We start from the raw sequence: 26,859 nt of genomic DNA on the forward strand, positions 1-26,859 counted from the left end.
CCACATATTCTCCACCAAAGTATGCATCCATATCTTTCTGTCTCTGTGTACGTGCAGAAGTTTGTGCTGATTACAATGAATGCACTCTAATACATTTTTCTTGCTGCGTGTGCGTGACAATTTGCATGAATATATGTGTGGGAGTTGAGCACAGGAAATGTAAGGGTTAAAGCAGTTCCTATGAAACAAAGGCTCCTCCGCATCTCCACCAGTTCTTTCCTTTCATACTGTAGGCGCCTGAGGCTCCTGTCCACATCATTGTAACGTTTAAGAGGGAACATCCTGGAGCTCCCACCCACACCTTTCCCTTCACCTCCTATAGATGGCTTGACCTATAGTGTATCGCACTCAAAATGCTCTACATTGTTAGACACTAGCACATTTCACAGTAAAGCTCTGTTAAGACTGGGTGCATTGTTCCTGAACCAGAGACAAATGACAAGCAATGCTGGCCATCATCTAGTTTTTCCTCAGCTGTGATTGCAAGAGAACCTATGATTGCCCGGCAGCTCAACGACTTCACAAACGCCTCACTGCTGTTTTACAATCTTATCTCTCTGGGCATCGCCTTATAATCTGTATCATCATCTCCCCTCCCTCTCTCCTTCTACATCTGTCACCCCTCCTCTTTTTCCATGCTCGTACTCTGTGTTTTACTGCCACGATTGAAAATTGAGTCATAACTTCCTGACGGCACTGTTTAAAGGTCACCCCCCCCTTCTCTCTCTTTCTCTCTGTGTTCCCCGCCTCCTTTCCTCCTCTCCCTGTTGGGAGGCCCCTCATCCAACACGCCCAGCACTGCATTCCACAGACGGTGGGACCACCTTCAAACGCTGCACATGCACCACTCGCAGCGGCACGACTGAGCCGCGGGCCTCAGCTGCCACCAAGCCTCAGCACTAGGCTCAAGTCCTGCCAGGCAGAGCTTTGATTGGGGAGAAATTGCAATGTAGCAGCAACAGAGTCTCCGTGATGACAAGGAAAAACAACTGTAGCTCTGAAAGAGCAGAATGATAACAGTACAGTATTAGTCACTTTCATTCTGCTGAAACCAGCTCCAAGTAAAACCCACATGCCAGAGTGGGGCCTCTCATGTCTGTGCTGGGAGGGTGGCAGCTGTGATGTTGGGGCGCAGGCCTTCAGAGCACCCATTCGTCTGACCCCCAAATCCTTAAGGTCTCTAGTACACCGACACACAGCTCTAGTTTCACCCTCCCAAGGCTCACTATGTGCTTGGCTCGCAAAACAATAACGTTCTTGTACATGGTCACATACAACAACACGCAAAATGTACAGTACTATAATGAACAATCAATTAGTCCATAAGGTGACAGACACAAATTTAAAGTATTCCAATCTTGACCAATTCCCGACTATAGCATGACATATATCTTTGCAAAGATCGTGATGCATTTTGTATTTTGGGAAAACATGCTAGAATTCAAATGTTTCATATCACTTCTGAATAGGGTGTACAATATTTTGCTGAACAGCAGTCATTAAAAGGGAAATTACAAGCTGCAACATGTTTTGAAATTCCTCGTTAAGATAGAAATAAGTCCTCTAAAAGTCAACGATGTGCTGGATGTTTTAATAAGATTTTACCCTTAAAGAACTACACCATAATATGATGCAGAATCTATATATTTGCACACACACAAAAGGACAACTCAGAGCAGTATTGACAAGTATACTTGATATCTAACCTGTATCAGGGACACGCAGACGTCCTCTCGTCAGCTCCCATAACCTGCTCTGCTGTGTTTCATCTGGGAAAGCTCCTCGGTCAGTGGTGGCACAGAGTTGCACTAGACAGCTACTGTTTCTCACCTGAAGCACAGACAATATACAGTATTTTTACAAAGTGAAAATTATAGGCCCAAAAAGATCAAGATAGCGGTGCAATTTACATATGAGCTAAAAAGAAAAAGCTTTGTGGATTCACAGACGGGATGACCATCAAGATAAGATAAGATAAGATAAGATAAGATAATCCTTTATTAGTCCCGCAGCGGGGAACTTTGCAGGCTTACAGCAGCAGAGAGTAAAGTGCACAAAAGAGACATAGTAGAAGAAAGACAAGATAAAAATAAAAAATGAAAAAAACAAACAAACAAGTATTATAAATAAGCAATAAGAAACAGTAGAAAAACAACAATAACTGAAATATTATATTTACAGACAGAAAAAACTATTTTAACTATTATTGCACAGTGTAATGTATTGCACACAGGTTTTTATTGTCAAGATGTTCACACAAGTGCAATGACGTGAGCTACTTCCCATCCTGATAAAATATAAAATAGCACATGACTAATGTACACCAAGTCAATGTTTGTGAAAATAATCAAAGATTTTTGGTTAGAGGATAGTTAGAATAAAGCAATTCTATTTTACACATACAATTTCACCACATTAGACCTGGGTTGTTAAATGGTTGTCTATCTAGCACACCAATAGAAGAAAGATTTGAGGAACCTACATCCTACAGCCGTCCTGCTTTCATGTGTGTGTGATCAGAGACAGGTAGGCTATGTCTCTCCTTTTGGCTGGGCTCCATTGTTAGTCTCCAGTCCTGCCTGCCTGCTGTGATTATCAACATCCACATCTGGATGGACTTAGTCAAGGAATCCTATAAAGAACCTAATGGGCTCTCCTAACATTTTTGAAGACTGATTAAGAGCTGTTTCAGATCTTGTTCACATCAATGAGTTCCATCTGTGATTTATTAAAGTTTTCACTATCTACATTAGGCCTACTTGCTCCCTCAGTGTAATGGGGGTTTGGGGACTTGGATGCTTTCTTGGTAATATGTAAGGCGGTTGAATATTTGGTGATGGGGAGGGTGAGATTCTTGAATAAATATAGAGGGCCGCTCCATCACTGTCACACTGAGCATATATGGAAAAAAGTTGTTTCTGTACCATGATAACAATCCCAGCTTCCTTAACATACACGAAGATGATTAAAAAAAAAATCTCACAAAATAGCCTGTTGTCCTAAATCTGGTCTTCCAGAAAATGCATCCTCAAAGCATGTTTGCAACCTTGTGTCATGTAGGTGTCACTCACTTTTAGTCTTGCTAATCATTAGGCAAAGCCACTATCTGGAGGCCCACCAGCTTAAAAGGCAAATTTACACCTTGGATATTAGCTCAGTTACAACCAGCTCAGAGTCTGGCCAAGTAGCAAGCAGGCCTCGCTTTTTAAGGCCTTTTTGGCTTCCAATAGTGTGACCCTTGTGTTTTATGAGGGAGACTAACACCATGAACCACATTTGTTACAAATTAGGCTTCCTGGTGCCGTAAAGTTGACACCTGCCACTTCAAACCTTTCCAAAAAGAGGACGGCCGTTGATAACCGAACAGAAAGAAAAAGCTAAATTAATACACGTTCATTAGCACGGCGAGCTTACTGACGTGAACGTCCACCTGCTCAAACCACTGTAGAGCAACGTTACACACAGGCACTCAAGGTGAGCCATAGCTTTGCCTAATATGTTGGTTTGTGTGCTCCACGAACTAATAAGTTGGGAAAATAAATAGCCCAAACATGCCGTACATATTTCCTTTAACGACACTAACAAGAATTGACCAAGGTTTTTTTAACTGACCATAACTATAGTGGGATCTATAATTTATGGAAAACATTAGCTTCACAAGGAAATCAAAAAATGACAGTGACTATAACTCATTTAAAGCACCAGTGCATGACCGGACCCGGCCAATGGCAGATCACTACGTCAGCTTGAGGAGTGTCCTCTAGTTGTATTGTGCACGTCTGTTTAACGCAGCATTTGAATCAGTTACAAAAAGAAAAACCCAATACATTCAAGTTCATGAAGTGAGTCACAAAAATAACTATAGAGCATATTTATTGACCGTTGATAGCCATATGACTAAACTTTTATTTTGTTCATCATAATGTAACACAGCTTTGAACCTGCAATGACTGCTTTCTTTTTGGCCACCTGGGGGCAGCAGATTCAGCTTCATGATTCTCTGTTGGTTCATAACTGCAGATAATTTGTCATTTTACACATTTTAAGTACATTCCCAGTCTCAGAGGTTAAAAGTACCTATATTTACTCAAGTATAATAGCTAGTCATACTCCGCCTCCACTGCAATTAACAGGGACAGTTGTAGCTGCTGTTGTTACTAGTTACTGTGCATGTTTAGACAATACATTTGCAACAGATGAGCTCCAAAATATGTAGTTATAGTGTAAACTACCCAACAGTGAATTTTTTTTATAACAGTTAGCTTCACCCTAACTTCAACATTTAAATGTATTTGATACCTTGATGCATCAGTAATATTACAATAAATATAACCATTTTGACACCTGAGTACAATTTAATGCCAATACATCTGTACTTTCACTTCAGTAAGATGCTGACAGTAGGACTATTATTGTTGATACAGTATTACGTTTGTGTTAGTGCATTCAAGTAAAGGATCTGATCAAAGTACTTATTTCCCCACTGCCAGCCATTCATATAAACCAAATAATGCTTGATATTTTTATTATTATTATATTCCTTTATTGATCCCCATGGGGGAAATTCAAGTGTTGCAGCAGCTCAACTACACAGACACAGACAATAAATACACATACTATACAACTACACAGACAATAAATACACATACTATACAACTACACAGACAATAAATACACATACTATACAACTACACAGACAATAAATACACATACTATACAACACAGACAATAAATACACATACTATACAACTACACAGACAATAAATACACATACTATACAACTACACAGACAATAAATACACATACTATACAACTACACAGACAATAAATACACATACTATACAACTACACAGACAATAAATACACATACTATACAACTACACAGACAATAAATACACATACTATACAACTACACAGACAATAAATACACATACTACAACTACACAGACAATAAATACACATACTATACAACTACACAGACAATACATACACATACTATAAATACAATACTATACAACTACACAGACAATACAATAAATACACATACTATACAACTACACAGACAATAAATACACATACTATACAACTACACAGACAATAAATACACATACTATACAACAAAATAAAGATAGAAAGATAGAACAGGAGTCGATTCAAACGTCAGGTGTATGTGTTAGAGTATTGTTTGACTCAATAAGGGACTCATCGTTTTGATTCAGTAAGGGACAGTGCAGTGACAACCCTAAAGTGTCAGTAAGAGTCAGTCATCAAAGGGCAAGACGACCAATACCGCTGTTTGACCACCAGGTGTCGACAGAGTCCCTTTACTGTTACTGTTACCTTTAGGTGCTTCTCATGATGTCGTATTTCTGGAACTAAAGGCAAAGGGAGTTCTGGATTATTTTTAAAGGCATGTGTTGTGGATTATTTCCGACTGCAATTATTTATATATAAAAAAAATGATCAGGGGAACGAAAGTATGATGAATATATTCTTATTTTAAATACTGCTGTGTGTTAAGCAAAATCCTTCGAAATACGAAAAACTTTCGGACTTTCTTGCGTAAAACAAACTATCAAAATGCATCCGGACCAGAAACACATATTTAAATTTACCAATTCCAGGTAAATCACTGTAGTCAGTTAAATTCAAACGCACTGCTCCGACTGTCCTAGTTGACGCCGCTTTCGTTCTTTGACATTTCCGACAGTCTTGAACGCAACACGGAGTCCGGATGTGACCGCTCAGCCACAGGAACCAAACTTTAGCTGCTAGCATTAGCTGTGTGTGTAGCATCACAGCTCCGCTACCGCAATTCAAAACAAACGCTGTCAGAAGCAAGATATCCTGTTCATCATCGAGTAACACGTCGATATGGAGCCGGAGGCATAATTTATAAACACAGGTAAACGCCTGAGATGTGTTCTTCCATGAGGGGGAAGGGTTATGTTTTTGGGGGGTGGGTAACATTCATCACCGCTCACGTTAAAGTTAACCTTATTGTTTCTCCATAGCTAGCAGTACAATCTGTTAACCCCCCCACATCCCCTTTGTAATCAACATCACATCCCTGTCTTCAGTGTTGAGGAATGGTCTGACTGCAGCAGCTCCAGTAAAGATGCACAGCCGTCTGCAGGAGTTGAAGAAGGAAGAGGAGACTCTCCTCAAAATCAAAGTCATGCTACAAGACCAGCTGAACAGGTTGAAGGTGAGAGAGAGTTCACAGAGAGAGAGAGAGAGAGTCTGCTGTGCCTTCAGGTTGATATATATTGTGTGTTCACTCCTGTGTTTCAGTTTGAAGAAGGGGCCTTGAAGTCCATCATTAGTGCTCAAACAGAAGAAGGAGCATCTCAACGATCTTCCCCAGAAACTGAGGTAAAGTTCTGCCAGAGAGAACAATCAGATTTAGATTCAACTTTATTGTCATTGCATACGAAATGCAGCTTCAGCATCTATCCAGAAGTGCAAAGGAAGCAGTAAAGGTGCAGTGCAATGTGCTGGATAAATAACAGTATAAATAACAGGTAAATAATTAAAAAAACAAATGGATGAACCTTCTGAATGCTCAGGAGTCACGAGCTGTCACATTGAGATATTCATGATTCGTTTACTCTTAAACTGGCTTGTTGAATTGAAGATGTATTCACTACTTCTACTCTACACTGTTGCTCTGTCTTGCTTGGGTGGTACCGTTTTCTGGCCAGCATAACATCATTATATTTTTATTTCTACACAAGCCAGGTAATACTAAGTAATAACCTTAAAACAGGAAATTGGTAAACACTTTCATTCATCTGATTATTATAACCCCCCCATGTCATTTTTAATCCCTTCATTTAATCAGATTCTTCCGGTGCACACAAAAGCACTGGCTAAAACACTTTAGGACTGTTGCTGTATTCATTGTATTACTCAGACACATATGTAGCCTTCAAAGGAAGCTTGTTTGTGTGATTCAGCGATTAAGATATTGAATTATGTAAATAATAGGATTTATACTTTGTTTACTACATTGATGATGTTATAAATCGTTTCATTTGATTTTCCAGAAAATTGTTGTTTTCTTTAAGAACTCTGAATCATAAATGCCTCTTCTTTCTGCCGCTAATGCACGATACATCATCATTTCAAAACTAAAATACAAAACATGGTCCTGATTGAACTGTATCTAAATATGTCTGCATGTGTTGATTAAACGATTTAGACACAAATTACTTCTAATTCATTTTAAGGCGGTGAAAATATTGAACGTGTCAGAAGCTAGAACTAAAAGAGTCATGTGATGCTTATTGCTTTCAAAATGTCATCAGAGATGTACTACTCCAGCTAGACCTGCACTTCCATTTTCACTTGAGCTTTGTTTTGTCATAAAAACGTAATGGTGCCCATATTTATGTCAAATAACTATATATCAACTAAATTAGCAGCATAATATTTGACGAAGGATATTTCTTGTTCTCATAACCTGTTTTTAAAGTTTTGTCTTGCACACAGAGTTCCTGCTTTTTAAAATTTTATTTATAACAGGTTTATGTTTACTATTTCTTTTCTTTGTTTCAGGTTCATATTAACCTGGACGATGAGAGCGAGATCAATCAAACCAAACTGCTACTGAATGCTGCTGTAGATTTTGATATGGAGGAGGAGGAAGATGATGAGGAGGAGGAAGATGAGGACGATGATGAAGAAGATGACAATGAGCTTGAGTTTGCGCCTGAGGAGGATGAGGAGGAGGATGATTACTGAGATCCTCAGTTATTCATGAGGCCTCAATATTTGCACCACTGAAGAAGAACCACATGTAAACGGACATCCGTTGATTTGTTTACCTGTTTATCACTTATGGAGTTTAATTTATTTGGATGGAGTGAGTTACACTTACAGTTTAGCATTGCCCTCTCCTGTGCGTGATTCAAGGCTTGTCATCCACAACATACAATGTTAGAATCCATGTGTCAAATTTTGTGAGAAATGTTTCACAGAAATGCAGTAAGAACAGTGTTATTAGGTGCTTATAGCGTACTAGATATATTGCATTTTGAGGATTAGCATTAAAGTTTTATGGCTGGGCCATATAAGAAGATAGTGTGTATGTACGAGATGATAATTGTAAGCACAAAATAAAATGTTTTGCATAGGGTTCATCTGATTGATCTTTTCAATGTACACTTCTAGTTTTACTCCAACATGCTTCCAAAAATACAGTCATGTTTTTCATGTGTGATACATTTTTACTTTATCACAAAATAAGATAATACCTATGTAAAATTGTCCTAACCTGATGCGGACGAATGGGTTATGCAGTGCAAACACTTTCTAGCAGCAAACCATTCAGCATTTTCTAAACATCTAAAACAATACAGCGAGCCTCACAATAAGGCCAGCTTTCACACAGACAGCAGGGACCGCTCTGGAGAAGGGTGGTGCTACCACAGGCAACATACAATAGAGATTGAACCAATAGATATATTCAGCTTACTACATGGTCTGCTGTTCCAGGAGAGCTCCCATTCATCCAGGCTTGAACTCAGCACACACACCTGCTGTAAATGAATTCTTCATAAGGCACAAAGGTAATTGGACATCATATACCGGACCTAGTGAATTAAATGTTATGGAGTGATGGTTATGGATTTTGCACTATTAATTTAAAATAACCTTTGCAGTCGTAAAACTTAAACAAAAGTGATAAATGATATATCTGTGAAAAAACCAAGGTTAACAGGACTGTGTAATTAGTATTTATACTTCATAGGAAGTCTTTAGACTTTTTAAGTTATATGTCTACCATATTTCTTCATTTAAAATTCCCAGTTTTATCATAATTAACTGTCTTCAATGTTTCATTATATGATTAAACATAAGAATCACACTGATTGCAGGATTATTCGACTATAAAACTAGAATGTGATATGCTCCTGAGTACCTGGAAGCAACCACGACAATTTAACAAATAGCATTCATTTTCTCATAATTATCAAATGATGAAGTAATGAAAGTTCCCATTATGACTCTACATGTGTTGAAAGGTTCATCCAATGTCATGTGATTGTGTACTGTAAATATATCATCATCTCTGACATTAACTTTGCTTACAGAGGTGAAACCGTAGTTTGAATGGGATCTGTCTGCCTCAGCAGGATGAGCTCACACTCCATTGAGTTTGAAAAGGGGTATTTGGCTCTGTGTAAGGCATGTGGGACCCCCTGTAGTCCATCATATTGGATGCTTTCACACTGCTTGATGACAGTGGCTATTAAAACATTTTACTGTCAAAACATTTATATATTTTTTAAAAGACAGAATGTTAAAATTAGTGTAAATGTGTTGTTATTGTGATAAAGAGGTAATGCTAAATAGTTCTCTGTATATGCAAACGACAGTGAGGGACTGGAGCAGAACCACACAGTGACTGTGCTGCAGGCTCAGGAGTACCATGCTGCCCCGCTGTGCATTCGGTGTGTGTCATGTGTTTGTGCTGGTGCTGTGTCTGTCTTCGGCTGAGGACTTCGACCGGACAAAGAACAGCCACAGCTCCTTCTATTATGGCACTTTTCCAGCTGGTAAACACAACCTGCTCTTTTGCTCAGTAGGATAGAGGCAGTACATTTTACTAATTTGGTGATATTTGAGAGCTGGTCATCTGGTTGTTGCCATTTATGTATTTATTAAGGATTTTCGTGGGGTGCCGGCAGTTCAGCCTATCAAACAGAAGGAGCCTGGGACAAAGATGGAAAAGGACTGAGCATCTGGGACGTGTTCAGTCATAAGAAAGGCAAAATCCAACAAAATGACACCGGGGATTCCTCCTGTGAGGGCTACCACAAAGTGAAGGTGGGCTGATCTGGTGTGATGTGTCTGGGACATATAGAGAGAACAGAGGGGGGTCAAATAGAAATCGGAATATTTCACTCCATTGCATGTGTGTTGTACAGGATGATGTTTCTCTGATGAAGGAGCTGAAGCTTAACCACTATCGCTTCTCCATATCCTGGCCTAGACTCATCCCCACTGGCATAAAGTGTAAGTAACTGCTGTCAATTCAAGCCTTTTGGAACTGAACTGGCATATATGATTTAATTTGTTAACAGCTTTCACTAACAACACTTAAATACCATTTGCAGCTGACCATATAAATGAAAAAGGAGTACAGTACTATAATGAGCTGATCGACCACCTGTTGGAGAACAAGATCACTCCCATTGTTACCCTGTATCACTGGGATCTTCCACAGGTTGGTATGCAAAACAATGATAATCCCTAATTTAAGAACTTTTGCGTAACATCACTATTCTTCTCTATCGTGTTAATGTACTCTTTGCTTTTTCTAGGTCTTACAAGAGAAATATGGCGGATGGCAGAATATAAGCATGGTCAATCATTTCAATGAATTTGCAAACCTGTGCTTTGAAAGATTTGGCAACCGAATCAAGTACTGGATGACTTTCAACAATCCATGGGTAGGTTCAAAATCAAGGATTTGAAGGTTTTACATTCACACCTGCCTTGTAACAAATGATTCATCTTCATTATAGAGCTTGGACTCATATGTATCTGACTGTTATAAGTACTCTTATCAAACTAATACTCTATAATCTGCTAACCTGCTTCAGTCTGTGGCAGTTGAAGGCTATGAGACCGGTGAGCATGCTCCTGGACTGAGGCTGAGAGGAACTGGGGCATACAAAGCCGCCCATCACATAATCAAGGTAGGACAATGCAAATATGTATTCAGTAATAAAAAAAACGAATGTGCCACTTTGAACTGGAACGTACATCATACTGAAAATAATAATCTTTATCCTAGGCACATGCAAAAGTTTGGCACACTTATGATACACAATGGAGGGGGAAACAAAAAGGTAAACAAGGTCAAACTCTTGAAAGTAACTTAATTCTACATTTGCCTTTCAACAGTATACTGTCTGTCTTAGTTTTGAGAGCTATTGTCCACGTCTGCAGGTATGGTTGGCATCTCTCTGTCTGGGGATTGGGGAGAGCCGGTAGATATCAGCAACCAGAAAGACATTGAAGCAGCTGAGAGATATGTCCAGTTCTACCTGGGCTGGTTTGCCACACCCATCTTTCATGGAGACTACCCTCAAGTGATGAAAGACTTCATCGGTAAATACGTTTTAATTAAACTGTTAATCTTGAAGTGACATTGGTCTTTGGGGAATTGACTATTCATTGCTTGTGTGTGCAGGAAGGAAGAGTGTCCAGCAAGGCTTCGGGACGTCCCGCCTGCCCACATTTTCCCCCCAAGAGAAGAGCTACATCAAAGGGACCTGTGACTTCCTCGGCGTCGGCCATTTCACCACCCGCTACATCACCCAGAAGAACAACCCAGTAGTTCGTAGCAGCAGCAGCTACTTCACTGACCGTGACCTGGCTGAGCTTGTTGACCCGCGATGGCCTGACCCCGGGTCGGAGTGGCTCTACTCCGTGCCATGGGGTTTCAGACGTCTGCTCAACTTTGTCAAGGTGACTTATGTTGAATAGTGACGTTAGCACACGGCAGCCCTAGTTAAATGACATAAAGGCAACTTATTGCATTTGTTCCCCGTCTAGTCTCAGTACGGAAACCCAATGATTTATGTGACGGAGAATGGAGTCTCTGAGAAGATGTTATGCACAGAGCTGTGTGATGACTGGAGGATACAGTATTATAAAGACTACATCAATGAGATGCTGAAAGGTGAATGAGCTCATACATGTATTGTTTGGTCATTTTAAGCAAATTTATTCAAAGTCCGATCCAATTTTTGCCATCAACTCTCTCTCTGTGGTGCCACTCAGCTATCAGAGATGGAGTCAATGTGAAAGGCTACACCGCATGGTCACTGCTGGACAAGTTTGAGTGGGATGAAGGCTACTCTGAGAGGTTTGGCTTGTACTATGTGGACTTCAGGAACAAAAACAAGCCCCGCTATGCCAAAGCTTCTGTCCAGTTTTACAAACGCATCATCAGCTCCAATGGATTTCCCAATCAGAGAGAGGTAAGAGACATAAAGTGGTCACTACTATTCCTCCCAAACATTAAGATTAATTGGTTAATGCTCTATTGTGTCACGATATATCGTGTGATGATATGCGATTGCATTGTAAATCCTTGCAGGTTGAGAACTGGAGGAGGAAGGCTGTTGAGTCCTGTTCCTCTAGCAACCAGCTCCTAGCTGCAGGTGAGTTCGTCTAGAACATCCCCGTCCATATTTATCAATGATCAGTGGTGAACAACTAGCTGGGGTAAACAAATAAAGATTCTGACCTGAATATCAAAAACTTGCCAATAGTTCTTAAATGCAAGTTAGATCGAGAATTGACTTGAATATTTGTAGCTGCACCTCAGTAAAAACACATGAACAAATTGTTAGCTAAAAAGAATGATGGAAGAATAAAACACATTTAACAAAATCTCTAACAGAATATCTGAGATATCTTCTTTGTTTGCCCCTCCCAGCTAGAAGAAAATCCAAGGAACATGCAGAAATGCCAAAGGTTTGGCCAGTGCATGATGAAGTTTAGAACTTGAGGGTATATGTCGTCTATTAATATCATAATAATTTGTTGTTGTTGCTTTGTGATGTGTTGTATTAAATCTGACTAACAAAATTAAGCCTCTGCGGTTTAACACTAAGACATGCCTCTGAAACTAGCTTGTACTCCTTGTGTACAGTGTGCAACTATGTGTTTATTTTTCTGAAGTTTTACTAGTGTGCTTTAATCTAATTTGCAAGCAGCGTCGTCAAAAACTCAGTAAGCATAAAGCTTAAACGTGGATTTGTGCCCACGGGGTATTTCACAAAGCAGGATTATATATTTACCAGTGAAACTGTCGGATATATTAGAATTAAATTGAAACAAAAAATCTCAACATGAGGTAAAGGAACATGATTCAGCCATGCCGGTCGATGTCTGGTGATAATAAACAACATTTCAGAAGATTTGATTTTTAAAAGTTATCTGGCGGTGAAAATACTGCTTTATGAAATATTCCAAAAGTAGCTTCAGTCAGTTCTCAAAGGGTTAAAGTGTTGTCAATCAACTCTGAGCACTTTCTCTTTTTTTATTAGAGGAACAGCGGAGTACTGCTGCCAATATTCTAAGACTTATACATGGTAAGGAATCAATCATGCTTGCTATAAATCAGATAAAGGATGATTTGATTTAGGAAAAAGATATTAACCCTTTGAGTGCTGTGCTTGTGCATCATCACGCGCTTCATGAGCTCATCTGAACTTCATAATAATGCTGCTGATTTGTTAATGTGTGTGTTTGGTTTCATTTCAGACCCGTTGACCAGCCACATGGAGATGGTAACGGAGATTGTTGTTCCCACGGTTTGCACACTCTCTATTTTACTCAGCGCCGTCTTCCTTATGTTCCTACTGCGGAGGCGGAACTAGACAGTGTGCATGTTTACAATCAAAAAACATCAATACATATTGTAAGTGCATAATATCTATAATGGACCATGAGTGAACATAAATGCATTATTTGAACTGAATTTCAAGATAATTAGTGACTTCATTAATTTGATGTGCATACAGTGTTTGCTTCTAAAACATTTGTTTAGCCTTTTATAATAAGTTTAGTACCAGCAACTCACACAGTGTGGATAGCCCAGCTACATATTGGATTTTCTTATTACAATAATGCTGTGAAATAACACCAATGCAAATAGCCCTTGTGATCTATTGTACTTTGTGTTTTGAGTTGTTCAGCCAAAACTCTACTCCTATATTGAACATGAAACAAATCAACAAATGTGATAATAAAGATGCATTTAGAAAACCCATGGCAGTGTCACAGAACAGATTGAAAGTAGTTTATTCAAAGCATTTTTAAAAATTACAGTATATTAACAGAAACATATACTTTGTGGTGTAGCATGAGGTCATTTTGCTAGTTCTTCTGGCATTTTAATTGATGGTGAGGATATCAAAAATGACAATAAAAACCTCCTTTGTTGTTAAGTGGTGCCTCTGTGTTAATTCACGCAAAGTTGACGAGGCTACAGCACACCATGGTGGAGAACAAGGCCATATCCTCACTGTCCCCATTCACGGTTTCATTTGAGTAATCTAAAGAAAGAGCAGTTCAAGAAAAAAATGTTATCTATACATGCCTGGTATAATAACCACTTGTAACTATAGGGCATGTATTGTATGTTTGAGTGGTGCATAAATCACCATTTTCAAAGATAGCATGATCAACCAGTGGTCTGTCACTGAGCTGTACGGATGTCCTGACCTCACGAGAACCGTTGCCACTGGACACCTCAGCCCCCCACAGGGCGGGCTGCTCTCTGTGGAACACACGAACATGAGGGATAAGCTGATAGCCCCTGTTTAAACTTCAGAGGTGGCACTTAGGTGATTAAAAAAATAGACAGGATACAAAGGGCTTGAATCACAGGCAGACACGCATGATTACATAAGAAGAACTGTGTGGAAGCAAATGTGTTTCCCAAAATACTAAACACAACAAACCCCCTGAATACATCTGTATACAATTGACTTCCTTCTGTAAAAAAAAAAAAAAAAAGGTACGTTTTTGAATTCATCTAATCATACCTGATGCAAAGTACAAATAGCTCGCACTACCTTGCTCCTACCTTCTGTTTCACTTTGTTGACACACTTTTGGGTGAAACAAATTACTATTATGTGTTAAAACATGAATGTAAAGACAAACATCTCAATTTATTTTACCATTTTCTTTGGCTGTAATGAAGCAGTAAGTGTGCAAAGGTTTGTTTTCCTTACTTCTGGTAGAAATTGCTGATCAGTGCGGGTTTGATCTGCAGTTTGAATTCATGCTCCTCATCATATGGGTGTGTTTTGTAGTGCTGCAAACAGGATCTAAAGGGAAATTAAATGTTGTACTTTAATGTCATCTTTGGGAAAGAACATTTTGCAAACATATACATTATTGGCGAAAAAAGGCAAATTGATTTACTGTGTCAGAAGAAAGAGCCGGTCGTAGGGCAAACCCAGGAAAGTACTGCACGTCACTATTATTTCCAGCAGGTGGTGCAGTTTGCTGAGCCGGATCACTTGCTCCTGCAGATCAACCTCTGTGCTCAGGTAATAACACTATGGAGTAAAATATTTAAACTTAGCATATTTAGTGAACAGTCCTTACAAAATAATTGTAGGTAAAAAAAAGTCTTACCAAGTGGTTAAGAGTTGTCAATTCTTGAACTGAGGAAAAAATGAAGAACAAATAGTAGAATATATAAGCAAAGTTTGTGCCTAATGATTCATATGCACTGAGGTTAAATATTACTGTAAAACTTTGAATCACATGTAAAGGACAGATTTATACAGAGCCTCAGAGTGATGTTTAGGAGGTTACCGATGAGGTAGTTAATGTAATCCTTTCTCATCTTGTCCAGACCCATCTCCAGCAGCATGTGGATGGGGGTGACACCTGTGAGAGACACATGGTCAATCTGCTGGTGGTAAGACTGCAGGATGAGCTTGCTGAGGGAGCTGCTGCTGTCTCTGTGAATCTAGAGGAAGTTAGACAAAACAAAAAGCTTTACACAACCGTCAATCTTTTCTCAGCAATGAACAGTTTTAAGGTGCTGCATCATTTCATACCCAGGGTTTGACGTCACCGTATCTTAGAGCTTCCGTGACCAATTTCAGGCAGTCTCCTATGTCTTGATATGAAGTCACACCTGTAAGGATAAAACAAAATGGAGGAAAATGGTTTGTCACTGTCTGTTTGTAATGCTAAATCAAGTGAATCCTGGTTTCCTTAATAGAGAAGCTGACTCACTCTTTCTCATCCGAACCCACAGCTGCTCAACAAAATCCAAATCACCTCGTTCCAAGAAAGAGTTAAAAATGTGAGTCTCCGTCACATTTTTCGGCTGTGTGGTCTTTAAGAAAAGATAAAGAAGCACGAAAGCTACCACATTTATTCTGAAATTAATGAATTTGGGGAAATTCCCTTTATCCTATCTTACTTCAGCTGTTTTGGGAGTCTGGTCCTGTAGTTTCTTTGCAGTATCCTGAAGCTCTGAAAGACAAATGAAAAAAGAAAATTAATATTCTTTACTAACTGCAAGTATTAAATCATAACAAATGTCAATTGATTTAACAAAGGAGATACCTTCTAGGAAGGCCTTGGTCAGATTTACAGCTGATACGCTTTCCAAAGGCTCCAGCCATTCAGTCTCACCAGATCTCAAACCATCAGCGAGAGCCTGAAATAACAGGAATCTGATATATTTAGATTTCTATTTGTGAATTGATGCTCACGGCCATTCATGTCAGAACACTGTGGGACACAAACCTGAAGAAACTCCAGGTCCCTGTACATCACGTACATTGGGCTCCTCATGTCCCCGCTTGCAATTTTGATATTCTGCACATGAACAAAGATAAACAAGGCAAGTACACAAATTGTACTTTATTCTTTATTTTAAATGGTATAACAAAATAAAAATAAAAATATACATTTATAGAAGTATTTATGGTAGAGAAAGAGTATGTTTAGAATGTGAATAACTGGTACTTACCAGTGTGGCTGTAGAAGACAGGGGTGGGGTCTCAAGGATGCTCTCCACATGGCTCCATTTGAAATCCACTGTCACACTACTCTGTGACCCAATCATGGTGTTTTCAACAACAGTGGAGCCAAACAATTTGAACGTGGCACTGCCTTTGATTGCCATCTGAAAGCATTGACGGATGTAAGTGAATGAACATTCATTTAAATTGACTTACAAGAAAGGATGCACACTCACCGAGGATGGGTGGTGCCTTTTCTTGTGCTCTTGTTTAAGCTCGTCTAAGGTTATAAGAGATCCTTTGTCCACAGTTGAGGCTAACACAATTTAAGTTAGATAAAAATAAATGCCAGAAATTAAAAATAACACAGGAGTTAAATAAAAAAAATTATTCACTATCCTGATAATGTTTTAAAGATGAATTAGTGAAAGCCTTTGGGCTATACCTTTGCATGTAACAGAGTATAATTTGACACCAGACACTTTATTGCCCATGCAGACCGTTTCCGCTCCAAACCAGGTTGTTCCAGCTGGATCAGACATGTCACATCGCACCCATAGAGGTTGTAAGGCGGGGTTGTTGTCCACAGCTGACACATTAGCGTTTTGAGATAATGTGTACCAAGACAGCAACTGCCTGTAAAAAAAGAAAGACATTTTTTTATTTTGATTGTCATCAACAGCTTATTAGGTACACTGCTTGCTTCATTTGGATGAAGTGTTAAACTTCTTAGTTGGTCACCTTGCTTTCATGAGCGTAAGTGGCTGTGGTCCCAATTCTGTCTGGAGAGCATTGGCATCAGCATTATCATCATCATCATCATCATCATCATCATCATCATCATCATCATCAGCAGCAGCAGCAGCATTATCGTTGTCAGCGCAGTTTGATGTTTCAGCCATTGGTTGATCATCAGGTTCATACATTTTTGTTACCTTGAGAAACAAGAAATAAAATAAAACAGTACAATGGTGAACATTAGTGAGATGTTTTAATAATTGTATGAGAAAAGGGGTACCTGCAGGTATCTTGATTTATATCCCTTGCTTTTACAATAGTTGGTTGTAATACACAAATATGGCAATGTAACTGAAGTTCAGGACTAGTGGAATGATTCATTTAATCTATGAACTGAATGTGCACCATCCCAAACAAACATTAGCATGTTGAAATCATAAGTAATGATGTATCACAAGACCCAAACACCAAGAAATCATAGATTTCTGAAATGCAAGACAACGTCCACATGTTTATTAAATGACCATATTACCAGTAATATGTGTAATATTACTGGTAATCAGAGGGTCGGTGTTACTGGCAATCAGAGGGTCGGTGGTTCGATACCCGGCTTCGGCAGTCGATGTGTCCTTGGGCAAGACACTTAACCCCAAGTTGCTCCTGAAGGCCATCGGTGTGGACTGGATGATGAATGTTAGTTAGAGTCTGATGGTGGCACCTTGATGGTAGCCTGTCATCAGTGTGTGAATGGGTGAATGATATGTAACATACTACTGACTGTAAGTCGCTTTGGAGAAAAGCGTCTGCTAAATGACTGTAATGTAATGTAAAGGGCTTGAAGACACCCTGACTACATGCAATGGTTCAAAGCATTAACTTTACTCACAGCTTTCTCACAGATGAGGACTGGCTGGTTGCCACAGAACATATTCAGCACAGGGATTCTGTCTGCATTCATTTTTAATATGTGGATGTCCTCCTAAAACACATCAGATACAGAAACAGCCTAATTAATTACGGTGCAGCACAGATACATACAACATAATACGACAGACTTCACTTACGGTGCAATTTAATTACCTCATATGTACATGGATCGTTGCTTTCCTCAACTTGAAGAGACCTTCGATCATAACACAAACACATAAACTTTACCTTGGCAAAATAAATAAATATATATATATATGTAGTGATTATTGAAGCAATAACATAAGAGCAAACTCACCGAAGAATATTATAAAACTCCTTGGCACTGGATACCACCTTTGAGCCCATTGCACACTTATAAAGGAGAGAATAACATGTGTGTAATATAAAGAAGTGATGTTTTGACTTCCGGGCGCTCACTGGGGCTGGTGACGTCATGAGGTCACAGGTCATCGTTTTTATCACTAAAAATAATTAATTTAAATAATTAATTAAGTTATAAAAGTGTTTATACGATCTCACCACACATTAACTGTAAAAAAAAAATTATGTATTTAATAAAATAATATTTCATGAAAGAAAATGTTACTAAGAAAATAGTTCGGCCTTTACAGTCGTACTGCGCCAACATGGCGTAAAGAAATAGTCCCATGTGAAGCAACTTAATTTAATAGTTTGGTTTAGCCGCGTGTATTTCATTGAAAATAAGTACGCAATTGTTGAGTGTAATCATTGACATTTTCTAATATATGTTTCTTCTTGGTAAGCAAAGGAATCGCGAAAAACATATTAAGGCGGAAGTGGTATTCGTCGGGGCGGAGGGATAAATCATCCAGGGCGATGGACCGACTTCCTTTTTACTGTGGCCGCCATACCGTAAGGAGTGTGGTTCCCGGCGAGCCGAAAAGATATAACTGAAAATGGTGAGAAATGACATTCAGATCTGTATTAACATGCTGTATAATACGCAGATTGCATCTCTTGGTTGATACTTGTCAAATAAACCCGTGTTCGTTGTCTGTGTGAGGCTTAAATGTAGATTTATTAGAACAGTGAGTCCAGATGCGCTAAGCTAACGAAGCTAACTCGAGGCGCCATTTTGGATTTCAGTAGCTCAGCCCAGCTACACGTGTGGCGGCCGCCTCACTGGCAAACCTGTTACACGTAGCCAGTACATGTGGCCTATTTGCAGGCTATCTAAATGTCACTTGTGGCTTTTTTATATTTATATATATATATATATATATATATATATATAGATTTAGAAAAGCACTAACTCCGTCTATGATTGTACACGCAACGTTTTAGACTGGCTAGATAAGTCAGTCACGTTAGCATAAACGAGCTAAGCTAAGTTTAAAAGCAGCAGTTTTCTGACAGTTTGTGTAGATGCATACTGTTAATGAGCAGCCCCATGTGATGTTGTCAGGGCCCCTTTGACATACAAGTTCCACTGAGTTTAATCAAACTGGTTTTAAAGTTAGTTTAGTGGTTGTGGCCTAGACATACCAGGAGATTTGATGTCTTGCTCTAAGCACACGTTGTTTTAAATTATTGACATTCTCCAGGATATAAAGCCACAGCATCTTAAAATATGCATCACCTTCTCAAATCCAACATCATAAATTAACCTGAATCTCAATGTTCGTTTTGTGTCCCAGGCCTGTGCCCGACCCCTGATTTCGGTTTACTCCGAGAAAGGAGAATCTTCAGGCAAAAATGTCGTCATGCCTGCTGTGTTCAAGGCTCCTATTCGCCCTGATGTTGTGAATTTTGTTCACACCAACATGCGCAAGAACAGCCGCCAGCCTTATGCAGTCAGTGAACTGGCAGGTGAGTCTATACGTCTTTCTTGAAATAGCATGTTGACCAAGATTGGACTTCATAGTTTAAACAATATTACAAGATGCTGACTGAAGTGATGCATTCACAGATTACAGTTTGTAATTTAGGTGTATGATTGTGTTTTTATTACAGGCCACCAGACCAGTGCAGAGTCTTGGGGTACAGGAAGGGCTGTGGCCCGTATCCCCCGTGTGAGAGGTGGTGGAACACACCGCTCTGGCCAGGGTGCTTTTGGAAATGTATCCTTGTGACCCAAAAAAATGTAGCTTTACATTTGTTCTCCTTTTTAATAATGTGCAAACTAGAACAGGCACAAGACTTGCAGTGATGGTGTAATTTGCGACTGACTCTGTGACCAGTGACGGTATGCCTGCTGTCATATGCTGGCACAGATGGCTGACGAACCTTGAGTCTGAGCAGGTATTACTTACTTAAATACCCATGTTTTCATTCAGTAGTTGTCAAATATCCTTGACTTTGGTCTAGATGTGTCGTGGAGGTCGCATGTTTGCCCCCACCAAGACCTGGCGTCGCTGGCATCGCAGAATCAATACAACCCAGAAGCGCTATGCCATCTGCTCTGCTGTGGCTGCCTCTGCAATTCCTGCACTTGTGATGTCCAAGGGTAAGCTCTATAAACATTTGTTTCAGAATGGGAAGTATACAATTTTAAAATGTATATATTTCTATCATGAAATATTCATAGTTGCATATAGACATGGTTACCATATTTAAAGTACAGTTCAACATTTGTATTGCCATGATGGTGTAATTTGCGTCTGAGCCTGTGAACAGTGACAGTAGCCTGCTGTCTTAAGCTGTCACAAGGTATTGATGTTCCTTAAATTCTGAGCAAACGTTGGCATTACTGTAGTCTGTGACAAAGTGAGAAGAACATGGTTGACATGATTCTCTTGTCTGTTAGGACACCGCATTGAGGAAATCCCCGAGGTCCCGCTGGTGGTTGAAGACAAAGTTGAGGGCTACAAGAAAACCAAGGACGCAGTGCTTCTGCTGAAGAAGCTTAAAGCCTGGAATGACATCAAGAAGGTAATCTTTATTTTTCACATTCTGTTGGCTCATCTAAACAGTCTCTATTTGGGAAAAATCCCTTTTGCAAATTTTACTTAACTGAAATAAAGATGAGAAAGCAGAAAACTTGATTGCTGCCGCAAAGGCTAAAGTAAAGTGTGACTGGGAAAGATCTAAGCATCTGTTATCTGATTCACATGTATAATATGTAGTTTAGCAGAAAGTCCTAAAATCGAACTTGTTTATTTCAGTAGGATTAACTGGTAACATTTAAGCTTGTGATAATTGCTGAAGTTCAGTATATTGGGTATTTGGTTTCTTTTTAATGGAGTATATTAATGATATAAACTTTCTATTTTCAGGTCTACGCCTCTCAGCGCATGCGTGCTGGTAAGGGTAAGATGAGGAATCGCCGACGGATCCAACGCAGAGGACCCTGCATCATCTACAACCAAGACTCCGGTGTCACCAAAGCCTTCAGAAATATCCCAGGTGTGTTATTTGTTCAATTTAAAGAATTCATCACTGTTAGGTAATTGGAGATAAGAATTCTTGATATTTAATGTTTAACAATGTATAGTTAATATGAAGTCGTTCTTGTCAACTTGAGTGGGATAGCTAGAAACACTGTGCTTCCCCTTTAGTCCTTAACGTTTTGGCATCAGTGATTAACAAAGTTATGAACTAATGAAAAACAATCAACTAGAATATTCAACCTGAGTGTTTAATTATTGTGTTGTGTTTTGAAGGCATCACTCTGCAGAACGTAAACAAACTGAACCTCCTGAGGCTCGCCCCTGGTGGTCACGTTGGACGCTTCTGCATCTGGACTGAGAGTGCTTTCCGCAAGCTGGACGAGCTGTACGGAACCTGGCGTAAACCTTCTTCCCTGAAGGCTGGTTACAAGTGAGTGTTTGTTGAAAAGCAGTCTCCCTGTTGCCAAAGTTACATTTGTCGATCACATCAGTGATGAGCTTCCACTTCTGGTCCGTGTTTTTGAAACTTTGTGATATTTTAAGAAGTTCTGAGTTTGAGCATCAAAAGATTTCGTCATTTTACAATTTTCCTAATTTCCAACATGATGAATTAACTTCATAATGTCTTATTTATTTCAGCCTGCCCATGCACAAGATGACCAACACAGACCTGAGCAGGATTCTGAAGAGTGAGGAGATCCAGAAGGCTCTGCGTACACCAACGTAAGCACTGCTCACTTTAAGTTCTTGAACATTTGTTTTTTCCTTGTCAACTATGATGATGTTCCCACTTCAGGTCCGTGTTTCTGAATCCTGATTATATGGAAGTCCTGAGCAACGCATGAAGTTTATGACGTATTTGTTAAACAGATGTCCACAATTTTAAGATTTGGTTATATTGTCATTACAGCAAGAGCATCAACCGCAGAGTACTGAAGAAGAATCCTCTGAAGAACTTGAGGATAATGCTCAAACTGAACCCTTACGCCAAGACAGCAAGACGTCATGCCATTCTCAAGCATGACCCTGCGGTAAGAACCCCAAAAATGAATGCTGAAAGCAAAACTTGTAGACTTAAATTGTTGACAGTTACTTTGAAAGCTTGTTCTTTCTCTCCACAGATCAAGGCCAAGATGCTGAAACCCAAGAAGAAGCCTGGGAAGAAGGGAGCACCTGCCAAGCCCAAACCCAAGGCATAAATCTTGACACTTGCAGACAAGAGTTCAGTGATTTAATAAATCATTTGTTTCAAATCTTCGAGTCAGAACTGTCATTAATAATTTTGATCCACAAGAATTTATTTCACATCAGCTAACAAAGACTTAAATCTGTTGGCACTTAATGGACTCGAGGGAAAGGGGAATATCAAGCACACAGGTTGAGCTGCATTCGTCATTCAATTATTTGATAATTACAAAAAGATGGTTTCTCAGCAAGGCCTGATAGAGGCCCAAAGACTTGTTCAATTTATAGATAATTTCACTTTGCATGTATGTTTTTACACGAAATGTACAACTATTGGTTACACTTTTTAAACCCATTTAGTGATCGTATAAAGGTTTATATATTACACATAACAAGCCGACCATCAGAGGACCTTGGGATGTGGGATTTGTTGTAAACAAAACCGGCCTCACACCGTGGGTGGGTGTCACAGGCTGATTGAGTCCAAGGGTTCTGCACAACCAGCCAGCAAAGTCGACCTGCTCTTCCTCAGTTTGACATCACAAACCCAAAAAAGGTGTATGATTGAAAAGTCCCCTTCGTGCTGGTAAAGGTAAGATGAGTCTCAGGCGGATCTTACACAGAGAACATCTACAGCCAAAGTGTTAAATATCTCAGGTGAGTCATTTGTTCAAATGTAAAAGTCATCACTGTTATATTGATCTTCTATTATCTGAATAGTTCTTAATGCCCAACAATGTATATTTTGTATGCAGTAGGTATTACAAACCTATTGACATCGCTAAGCAGTAATAATGCTATCCTTTATTTTCTGAATCTTCAGACAACTGGATATGAATGTATAAATACTGTCCTCATTCAGTATCATTGCAGAACAAGAACAAACTGAAGCTCGCTCCTGGTGTTAACGTCGAACCCTTCTGCCTGTGGACGGAGTTCTTTCCGCAAGCTGGATGAGCTGTACGGCACCTTCTTCCCTGAATGCTCGTTTCAAGTGAGTGTTTAAGAAGAAATCTCCCCGTTACCAAAGTTACATTTATTTCCAATCAGTGATGAGCTTCCACTTCTGGTCCGTGTTTTTGAAACTCTGTGATATTTTAAGAAGTTCTGAGTTTGAGCATCAAAAGACTTTACTATTTTAATTATTTCCAACATGATGAATTAACTTCATAATGCCTTATTTATTTCAGCCTGCCCATGCACAAGATGCCCAACACAGACCTGAGCAGGATTCTGAAGATCTGCGTACACCAACGTAAGCACTGCTCACTTTAAGTTCTTGAACATTTGTTTTTTCCTTGTCAACTATGATGATGTTCCCACTTCAGGTCCGTGTTTCTGAATCCTGATTATATGGAAGTCCTGAGCAACGCATAACATTTATGACGTATTTGTTAAACAGATGTCCACAATTTTAAGATTTGGTTATATTGTCATTACAGCAAGAGCATCAACCGCAGAGTACTGAAGAAGAATCCTCTGAAGAACTTGAGGATAATGCTCAAACTGAACCCTTACGCCAAGACAGCAAGACGTCATGCCATTCTCAAGCATGACCCTGCGGTAAGAACCCCAAAAAAATGAAAGCTGAAAGCAAAACTTGTAGACTTAAATAGCTGAGCAGGTATTACTTACTTAAATACCTATGTTTTCATTCAGTAATTGTCAAATATCCTTGACTTTGGTCTAGATGTGTCATGGAGGTCTCATGTTTGCCCCCACCAAGACCTGGCGTCGCTGCAATTCCTGCACTTGTGATGTCAAAGGTAAGCTCTATAAACATTTCTTTCAGAATGGGGAAGTATACAATTTTAAAATGTGTATGTATTTTTATAATGAAATATTAATAGTTAGATAGTTACATGGTTATTATTTTTAAAGTACAGTTCAACATTTGTATTGCCATGATGGTGTAATTTGCGTCTGAGCCTGTGAACAGTGACAGTAGCCTGCTGTCTTAAGCTGTCACAAGGTATTGATGTTCCTTAAATTCTGAGCAAACGTTGGCATTACTGTAGTCTGTGACAAAGTGAGAAGAACATGGTTGACATGATTCTCTTGTCTGTTAGGACACCGCATTGAGGAAATCCCCGAGGTCCCGCTGGTGGTTGAAGACAAAGTTGAGGGCTACAAGAAAACTAAGGACGCAGTGCTTCTGCTGAAGAAGCTTAAAGCCTGGACAAACTGAAGCTCGCTCCTGGTGTTAACGTCGAACCCTTCTGCATGTGGACGGAGTTCTTTCCACAAGCTGGATGAGCTGTATGGCACCTTCTTCCCTGAATGCTGGTTTCAAGTGAGTGTTTAAGAAGAAATCTCCTTGTTACCAAAGTTACATTTGTTACCAATCAGTGATGAGCTTCCACTTCTGGTCCGTGTTTTTGAAACTATGTGATATTTTAAGAAGTTCTGAGTTTGAGCATCAAAAGACTTTACTATTTTAATTATTTTTATCATGATGAATTAACTTCATAATGCCTTATTTATTTCAGCCAAATTTTAAGATTTGGTTATATTGTCATTACAGCAAGGACATCAACCGCAGAGTACTGAAGAAGAATCCTCTGAAGAACTTAAAGATAATGCTCAAACTGAACCCTTACGCCAAGACAGCAAGACGCAATTCCTGCACTTGTGATGTCAACGGTAAGCTCTATAAACATTTGTTTCAGAATGGGGAAGTATACAATTTAAAAATGTGTATGTATTTTTATAATGAAATATTCATAGTTAGATAGTAACATGGTTATTTTTAAAGTACAGTTCAACATTTGTATTGCCATGATGGTGTAATTTGCGTCTGAGCCTGTGAACAGTGACAGTAGCCTGCTGTCTTAAGCTGTCACAAGGTATTGATGTTCCTTAAATTCTGAGCAAACGTTGGCATTACTGTAGTCTGTGACAAAGTGAGAAGAACATGGTTGACGTGATTCTCTTGTCTGTTAGGACACCGCATTGAGGAAATCCCAGAGGTCCCGCTGGTGGTTCAGGGCTACAAGAAAACCAAGGACGCAGTGCTTCTGCTGAAGAAGCTTAAAGCCTGGACAAACTGAAGCTCGCTCCTGGTGTTAACGTCGAACCCTTCTGCATGTGGACGGAGTTCTTTCCACAAGCTGGATGAGCTGTACGGCACCTTCTTCCCTGAATGCTTGTTTCAAGTGAGTGTTTAAGAAGAAATCTCCCCGTTACCAAAGTTACATTTGTTACCAATCAGTGATGAGCTTCCACTTCTGGTCCGTGTTTTTGAAACTCTGTGATATTTTAAGAAGTTCTGAGTTTGAACATCAAAAGACTTTTAATTATTTCCAACATGATGAATTAACTTCATAATGCCTTATTTATTTCAGCCTGCCCATGCACAAGATGCCCAACACAGACCTGAGCAGGATTCTGAAGATCTGCGTACACCAACGTAAGCACTGCTCACTTTAAGTTCTTGAACATTTGTTTTTTCCTTGTCAACTATGATGATGTTCCCACTTCAGGTCCGTGTTTCTGAATCCTGATTATATGGAAGTCCTGAGCAACGCATGAAGTTTATGACGTATTTGTTAAAACAGAAGTCCACAATTTTAAGATTTGGTTATATTGTCATTACAGCAAGAGCATCACTTGAGGATAATGCTCAAACTGAACCCGAACTCCCAAGATGCTGAAACCCAAGAAGAAGCCTGGGAAGAAGGGAGCACCTGCCAAACCCAAGGCATAAATCTCTACAAGAGTTGTGTGATTTAATAAATAATTTGTTTCAAATGTACGAGTCAGACCTGTCATTCCACATTTTGATTCACAAGACAATTTATTTCACATAAGCTAACAAAGACTTAAATCGGTTGGCGATAAAAGACACAAGGCAGAGAGGAATGTCAAGCACACAGGTTGAGCAGCATTTGTCATGATTAAATTATTTTAGCATTAGAAAAGATGGCTTTTCAGGCAGGCCTGCAATGAAGCCCAGAGACTTGTTTAATACATAAATAATTTCACTTGGCATGTAGGTTTGTACACTAAATATACAACTATTGATTGCACAACTTTTAAACCAATTTAGTCATTGTATAAACATTTATTTTACCCATAACCTTGTCTTAAAAGGACCGGAGGATGTGGGTTTTGTTGTAAACACAACCGGCC

At 39.3% G+C, this 26,859-nt stretch overlaps 5 protein-coding genes and 11 non-coding genes across 16 annotated transcripts; 15 read left to right on the plus strand and 1 right to left on the minus strand.

Annotated features, from left to right (window-relative positions):
• The first annotated feature begins 5,728 nt into the window (after positions 1-5,728).
• Positions 5,729-8,134, plus strand: snapc5 (small nuclear RNA activating complex, polypeptide 5). Its single transcript, XM_054620616.1, has 4 exons — positions 5,729-5,905; positions 6,081-6,208; positions 6,295-6,375; positions 7,561-8,134. Exons 2-4 carry the CDS (start codon positions 6,119-6,121, stop codon positions 7,744-7,746), a joined length of 357 nt encoding a protein of 118 aa, XP_054476591.1. The 5' UTR covers positions 5,729-5,905; positions 6,081-6,118; the 3' UTR covers positions 7,747-8,134.
• A 1,302-nt stretch (positions 8,135-9,436) lies between these two features.
• On the plus strand, positions 9,437-13,698 carry lctlb (lactase-like b). Its single transcript, XM_054619467.1, has 14 exons — positions 9,437-9,563; positions 9,674-9,834; positions 9,936-10,023; positions 10,125-10,234; positions 10,332-10,460; positions 10,614-10,709; positions 10,808-10,862; positions 10,963-11,124; positions 11,207-11,484; positions 11,572-11,698; positions 11,800-11,999; positions 12,119-12,182; positions 13,074-13,118; positions 13,291-13,698. Exons 1-14 carry the CDS (start codon positions 9,437-9,439, stop codon positions 13,404-13,406), a joined length of 1,758 nt encoding a protein of 585 aa, XP_054475442.1. The 3' UTR covers positions 13,407-13,698.
• A 100-nt stretch (positions 13,699-13,798) lies between these two features.
• On the minus strand, positions 13,799-18,600 carry zwilch (zwilch kinetochore protein). The gene is made up of 18 exons (XM_054619519.1): positions 18,489-18,600; positions 18,344-18,386; positions 18,150-18,242; positions 17,267-17,460; positions 16,971-17,161; positions 16,762-16,841; positions 16,534-16,689; positions 16,308-16,379; positions 16,125-16,218; positions 15,979-16,031; positions 15,789-15,891; positions 15,608-15,687; positions 15,360-15,516; positions 15,177-15,205; positions 14,961-15,097; positions 14,768-14,863; positions 14,193-14,308; positions 13,799-14,084 (listed from the first exon to the last, which is right to left on the minus strand). The coding sequence occupies exons 1-18, from the start codon at positions 18,536-18,538 to the stop codon at positions 13,996-13,998; spliced, it is 1,833 nt and encodes a 610-aa protein (XP_054475494.1). The 5' UTR covers positions 18,539-18,600; the 3' UTR covers positions 13,799-13,995.
• A 404-nt stretch (positions 18,601-19,004) lies between these two features.
• On the plus strand, positions 19,005-22,796 carry LOC129108524 (60S ribosomal protein L4-B). Its single transcript, XM_054620366.1, has 10 exons — positions 19,005-19,113; positions 19,852-20,023; positions 20,168-20,274; positions 20,522-20,660; positions 20,961-21,085; positions 21,430-21,559; positions 21,817-21,973; positions 22,183-22,266; positions 22,454-22,574; positions 22,665-22,796. The coding sequence occupies exons 1-10, from the start codon at positions 19,111-19,113 to the stop codon at positions 22,740-22,742; spliced, it is 1,116 nt and encodes a 371-aa protein (XP_054476341.1). The 5' UTR covers positions 19,005-19,110; the 3' UTR covers positions 22,743-22,796.
• LOC129108939 (small nucleolar RNA SNORD16) lies at positions 20,356-20,454 on the plus strand. The gene has a single exon (XR_008531953.1). It is a non-coding gene; the product is annotated as a small nucleolar RNA SNORD16 (small nucleolar RNA).
• LOC129108940 (small nucleolar RNA SNORD16) lies at positions 20,792-20,890 on the plus strand. The gene has a single exon (XR_008531954.1). It is a non-coding gene; the product is annotated as a small nucleolar RNA SNORD16 (small nucleolar RNA).
• LOC129108935 (small nucleolar RNA SNORD18) lies at positions 22,029-22,099 on the plus strand. The gene has a single exon (XR_008531949.1). It is a non-coding gene; the product is annotated as a small nucleolar RNA SNORD18 (small nucleolar RNA).
• On the plus strand, positions 22,314-22,381 carry LOC129108936 (small nucleolar RNA SNORD18). The gene has a single exon (XR_008531950.1). It is a non-coding gene; the product is annotated as a small nucleolar RNA SNORD18 (small nucleolar RNA).
• A 573-nt stretch (positions 22,797-23,369) lies between the features above and the next one.
• LOC129108525 (60S ribosomal protein L4-like) lies at positions 23,370-26,478 on the plus strand. Its single transcript, XM_054620367.1, has 6 exons — positions 23,370-23,722; positions 24,171-24,291; positions 24,419-24,494; positions 25,672-25,883; positions 26,073-26,137; positions 26,326-26,478. The coding sequence occupies exons 1-4, from the start codon at positions 23,682-23,684 to the stop codon at positions 25,776-25,778; spliced, it is 345 nt and encodes a 114-aa protein (XP_054476342.1). The 5' UTR covers positions 23,370-23,681; the 3' UTR covers positions 25,779-25,883; positions 26,073-26,137; positions 26,326-26,478.
• LOC129108930 (small nucleolar RNA SNORD18) lies at positions 23,773-23,843 on the plus strand. Its single transcript, XR_008531945.1, has one exon. It is a non-coding gene; the product is annotated as a small nucleolar RNA SNORD18 (small nucleolar RNA).
• LOC129108937 (small nucleolar RNA SNORD18) lies at positions 24,031-24,098 on the plus strand. The gene has a single exon (XR_008531951.1). It is a non-coding gene; the product is annotated as a small nucleolar RNA SNORD18 (small nucleolar RNA).
• On the plus strand, positions 24,629-24,727 carry LOC129108941 (small nucleolar RNA SNORD16). The gene has a single exon (XR_008531955.1). It is a non-coding gene; the product is annotated as a small nucleolar RNA SNORD16 (small nucleolar RNA).
• LOC129108932 (small nucleolar RNA SNORD18) lies at positions 25,072-25,142 on the plus strand. The gene has a single exon (XR_008531947.1). It is a non-coding gene; the product is annotated as a small nucleolar RNA SNORD18 (small nucleolar RNA).
• LOC129108942 (small nucleolar RNA SNORD16) lies at positions 25,503-25,601 on the plus strand. The gene has a single exon (XR_008531956.1). It is a non-coding gene; the product is annotated as a small nucleolar RNA SNORD16 (small nucleolar RNA).
• Positions 25,934-26,004, plus strand: LOC129108931 (small nucleolar RNA SNORD18). Its single transcript, XR_008531946.1, has one exon. It is a non-coding gene; the product is annotated as a small nucleolar RNA SNORD18 (small nucleolar RNA).
• Positions 26,185-26,252, plus strand: LOC129108938 (small nucleolar RNA SNORD18). The gene has a single exon (XR_008531952.1). It is a non-coding gene; the product is annotated as a small nucleolar RNA SNORD18 (small nucleolar RNA).
• Positions 26,479-26,859: the final 381 nt, after the last annotated feature.

This window comes from Anoplopoma fimbria, chromosome 19 (assembly GCF_027596085.1).
Source record: "Anoplopoma fimbria isolate UVic2021 breed Golden Eagle Sablefish chromosome 19, Afim_UVic_2022, whole genome shotgun sequence".
Lineage (NCBI taxonomy): Eukaryota > Metazoa > Chordata > Actinopteri > Perciformes > Anoplopomatidae > Anoplopoma > Anoplopoma fimbria.

Coding starts and splice junctions, on each gene's coding strand:
- LOC129108525 (XM_054620367.1), top strand. CDS start 23,682: ATGAGCTGTACGGCACCTTCTTCCCTGAATGCTCGTTTCAA. Junction 24,292..24,418: donor TTCTCAAGCATGACCCTGCG/GTAAGAACCCCA, acceptor ACTTTGGTCTAG/ATGTGTCATGGAGGTCTCAT. Junction 24,495..25,671: donor CTGCACTTGTGATGTCAAAG/GTAAGCTCTATA, acceptor CTTGTCTGTTAG/GACACCGCATTGAGGAAATC.
- lctlb (XM_054619467.1), top strand. CDS start 9,437: ATGCTGCCCCGCTGTGCATTCGGTGTGTGTCATGTGTTTGTGCTGGTG. Junction 11,485..11,571: donor GTCTGCTCAACTTTGTCAAG/GTGACTTATGTT, acceptor TTCCCCGTCTAG/TCTCAGTACGGAAACCCAAT. Junction 12,183..13,073: donor CAACCAGCTCCTAGCTGCAG/GTGAGTTCGTCT, acceptor TTTTTTTATTAG/AGGAACAGCGGAGTACTGCT.
- LOC129108524 (XM_054620366.1), top strand. Junction 20,661..20,960: donor TGCACTTGTGATGTCCAAGG/GTAAGCTCTATA, acceptor CTTGTCTGTTAG/GACACCGCATTGAGGAAATC. Junction 21,974..22,182: donor TCCCTGAAGGCTGGTTACAA/GTGAGTGTTTGT, acceptor TATTTATTTCAG/CCTGCCCATGCACAAGATGA.
- zwilch (XM_054619519.1), bottom strand. CDS start 18,538: ATGGGCTCAAAGGTGGTATCCAGTGCCAAGGAGTTTTATAATATTCTT. Junction 18,243..18,343: donor ACGATCCATGTACATATGAG/GTAATTAAATTG, acceptor GATGTGTTTTAG/GAGGACATCCACATATTAAA. Junction 15,892..15,978: donor AGACTCCCAAAACAGCTGAA/GTAAGATAGGAT, acceptor CTTTTCTTAAAG/ACCACACAGCCGAAAAATGT.
- snapc5 (XM_054620616.1), top strand. CDS start 6,119: ATGCACAGCCGTCTGCAGGAGTTGAAGAAGGAAGAGGAGACTCTCCTC. Junction 6,209..6,294: donor ACCAGCTGAACAGGTTGAAG/GTGAGAGAGAGT, acceptor CCTGTGTTTCAG/TTTGAAGAAGGGGCCTTGAA. Junction 6,376..7,560: donor GATCTTCCCCAGAAACTGAG/GTAAAGTTCTGC, acceptor TCTTTGTTTCAG/GTTCATATTAACCTGGACGA.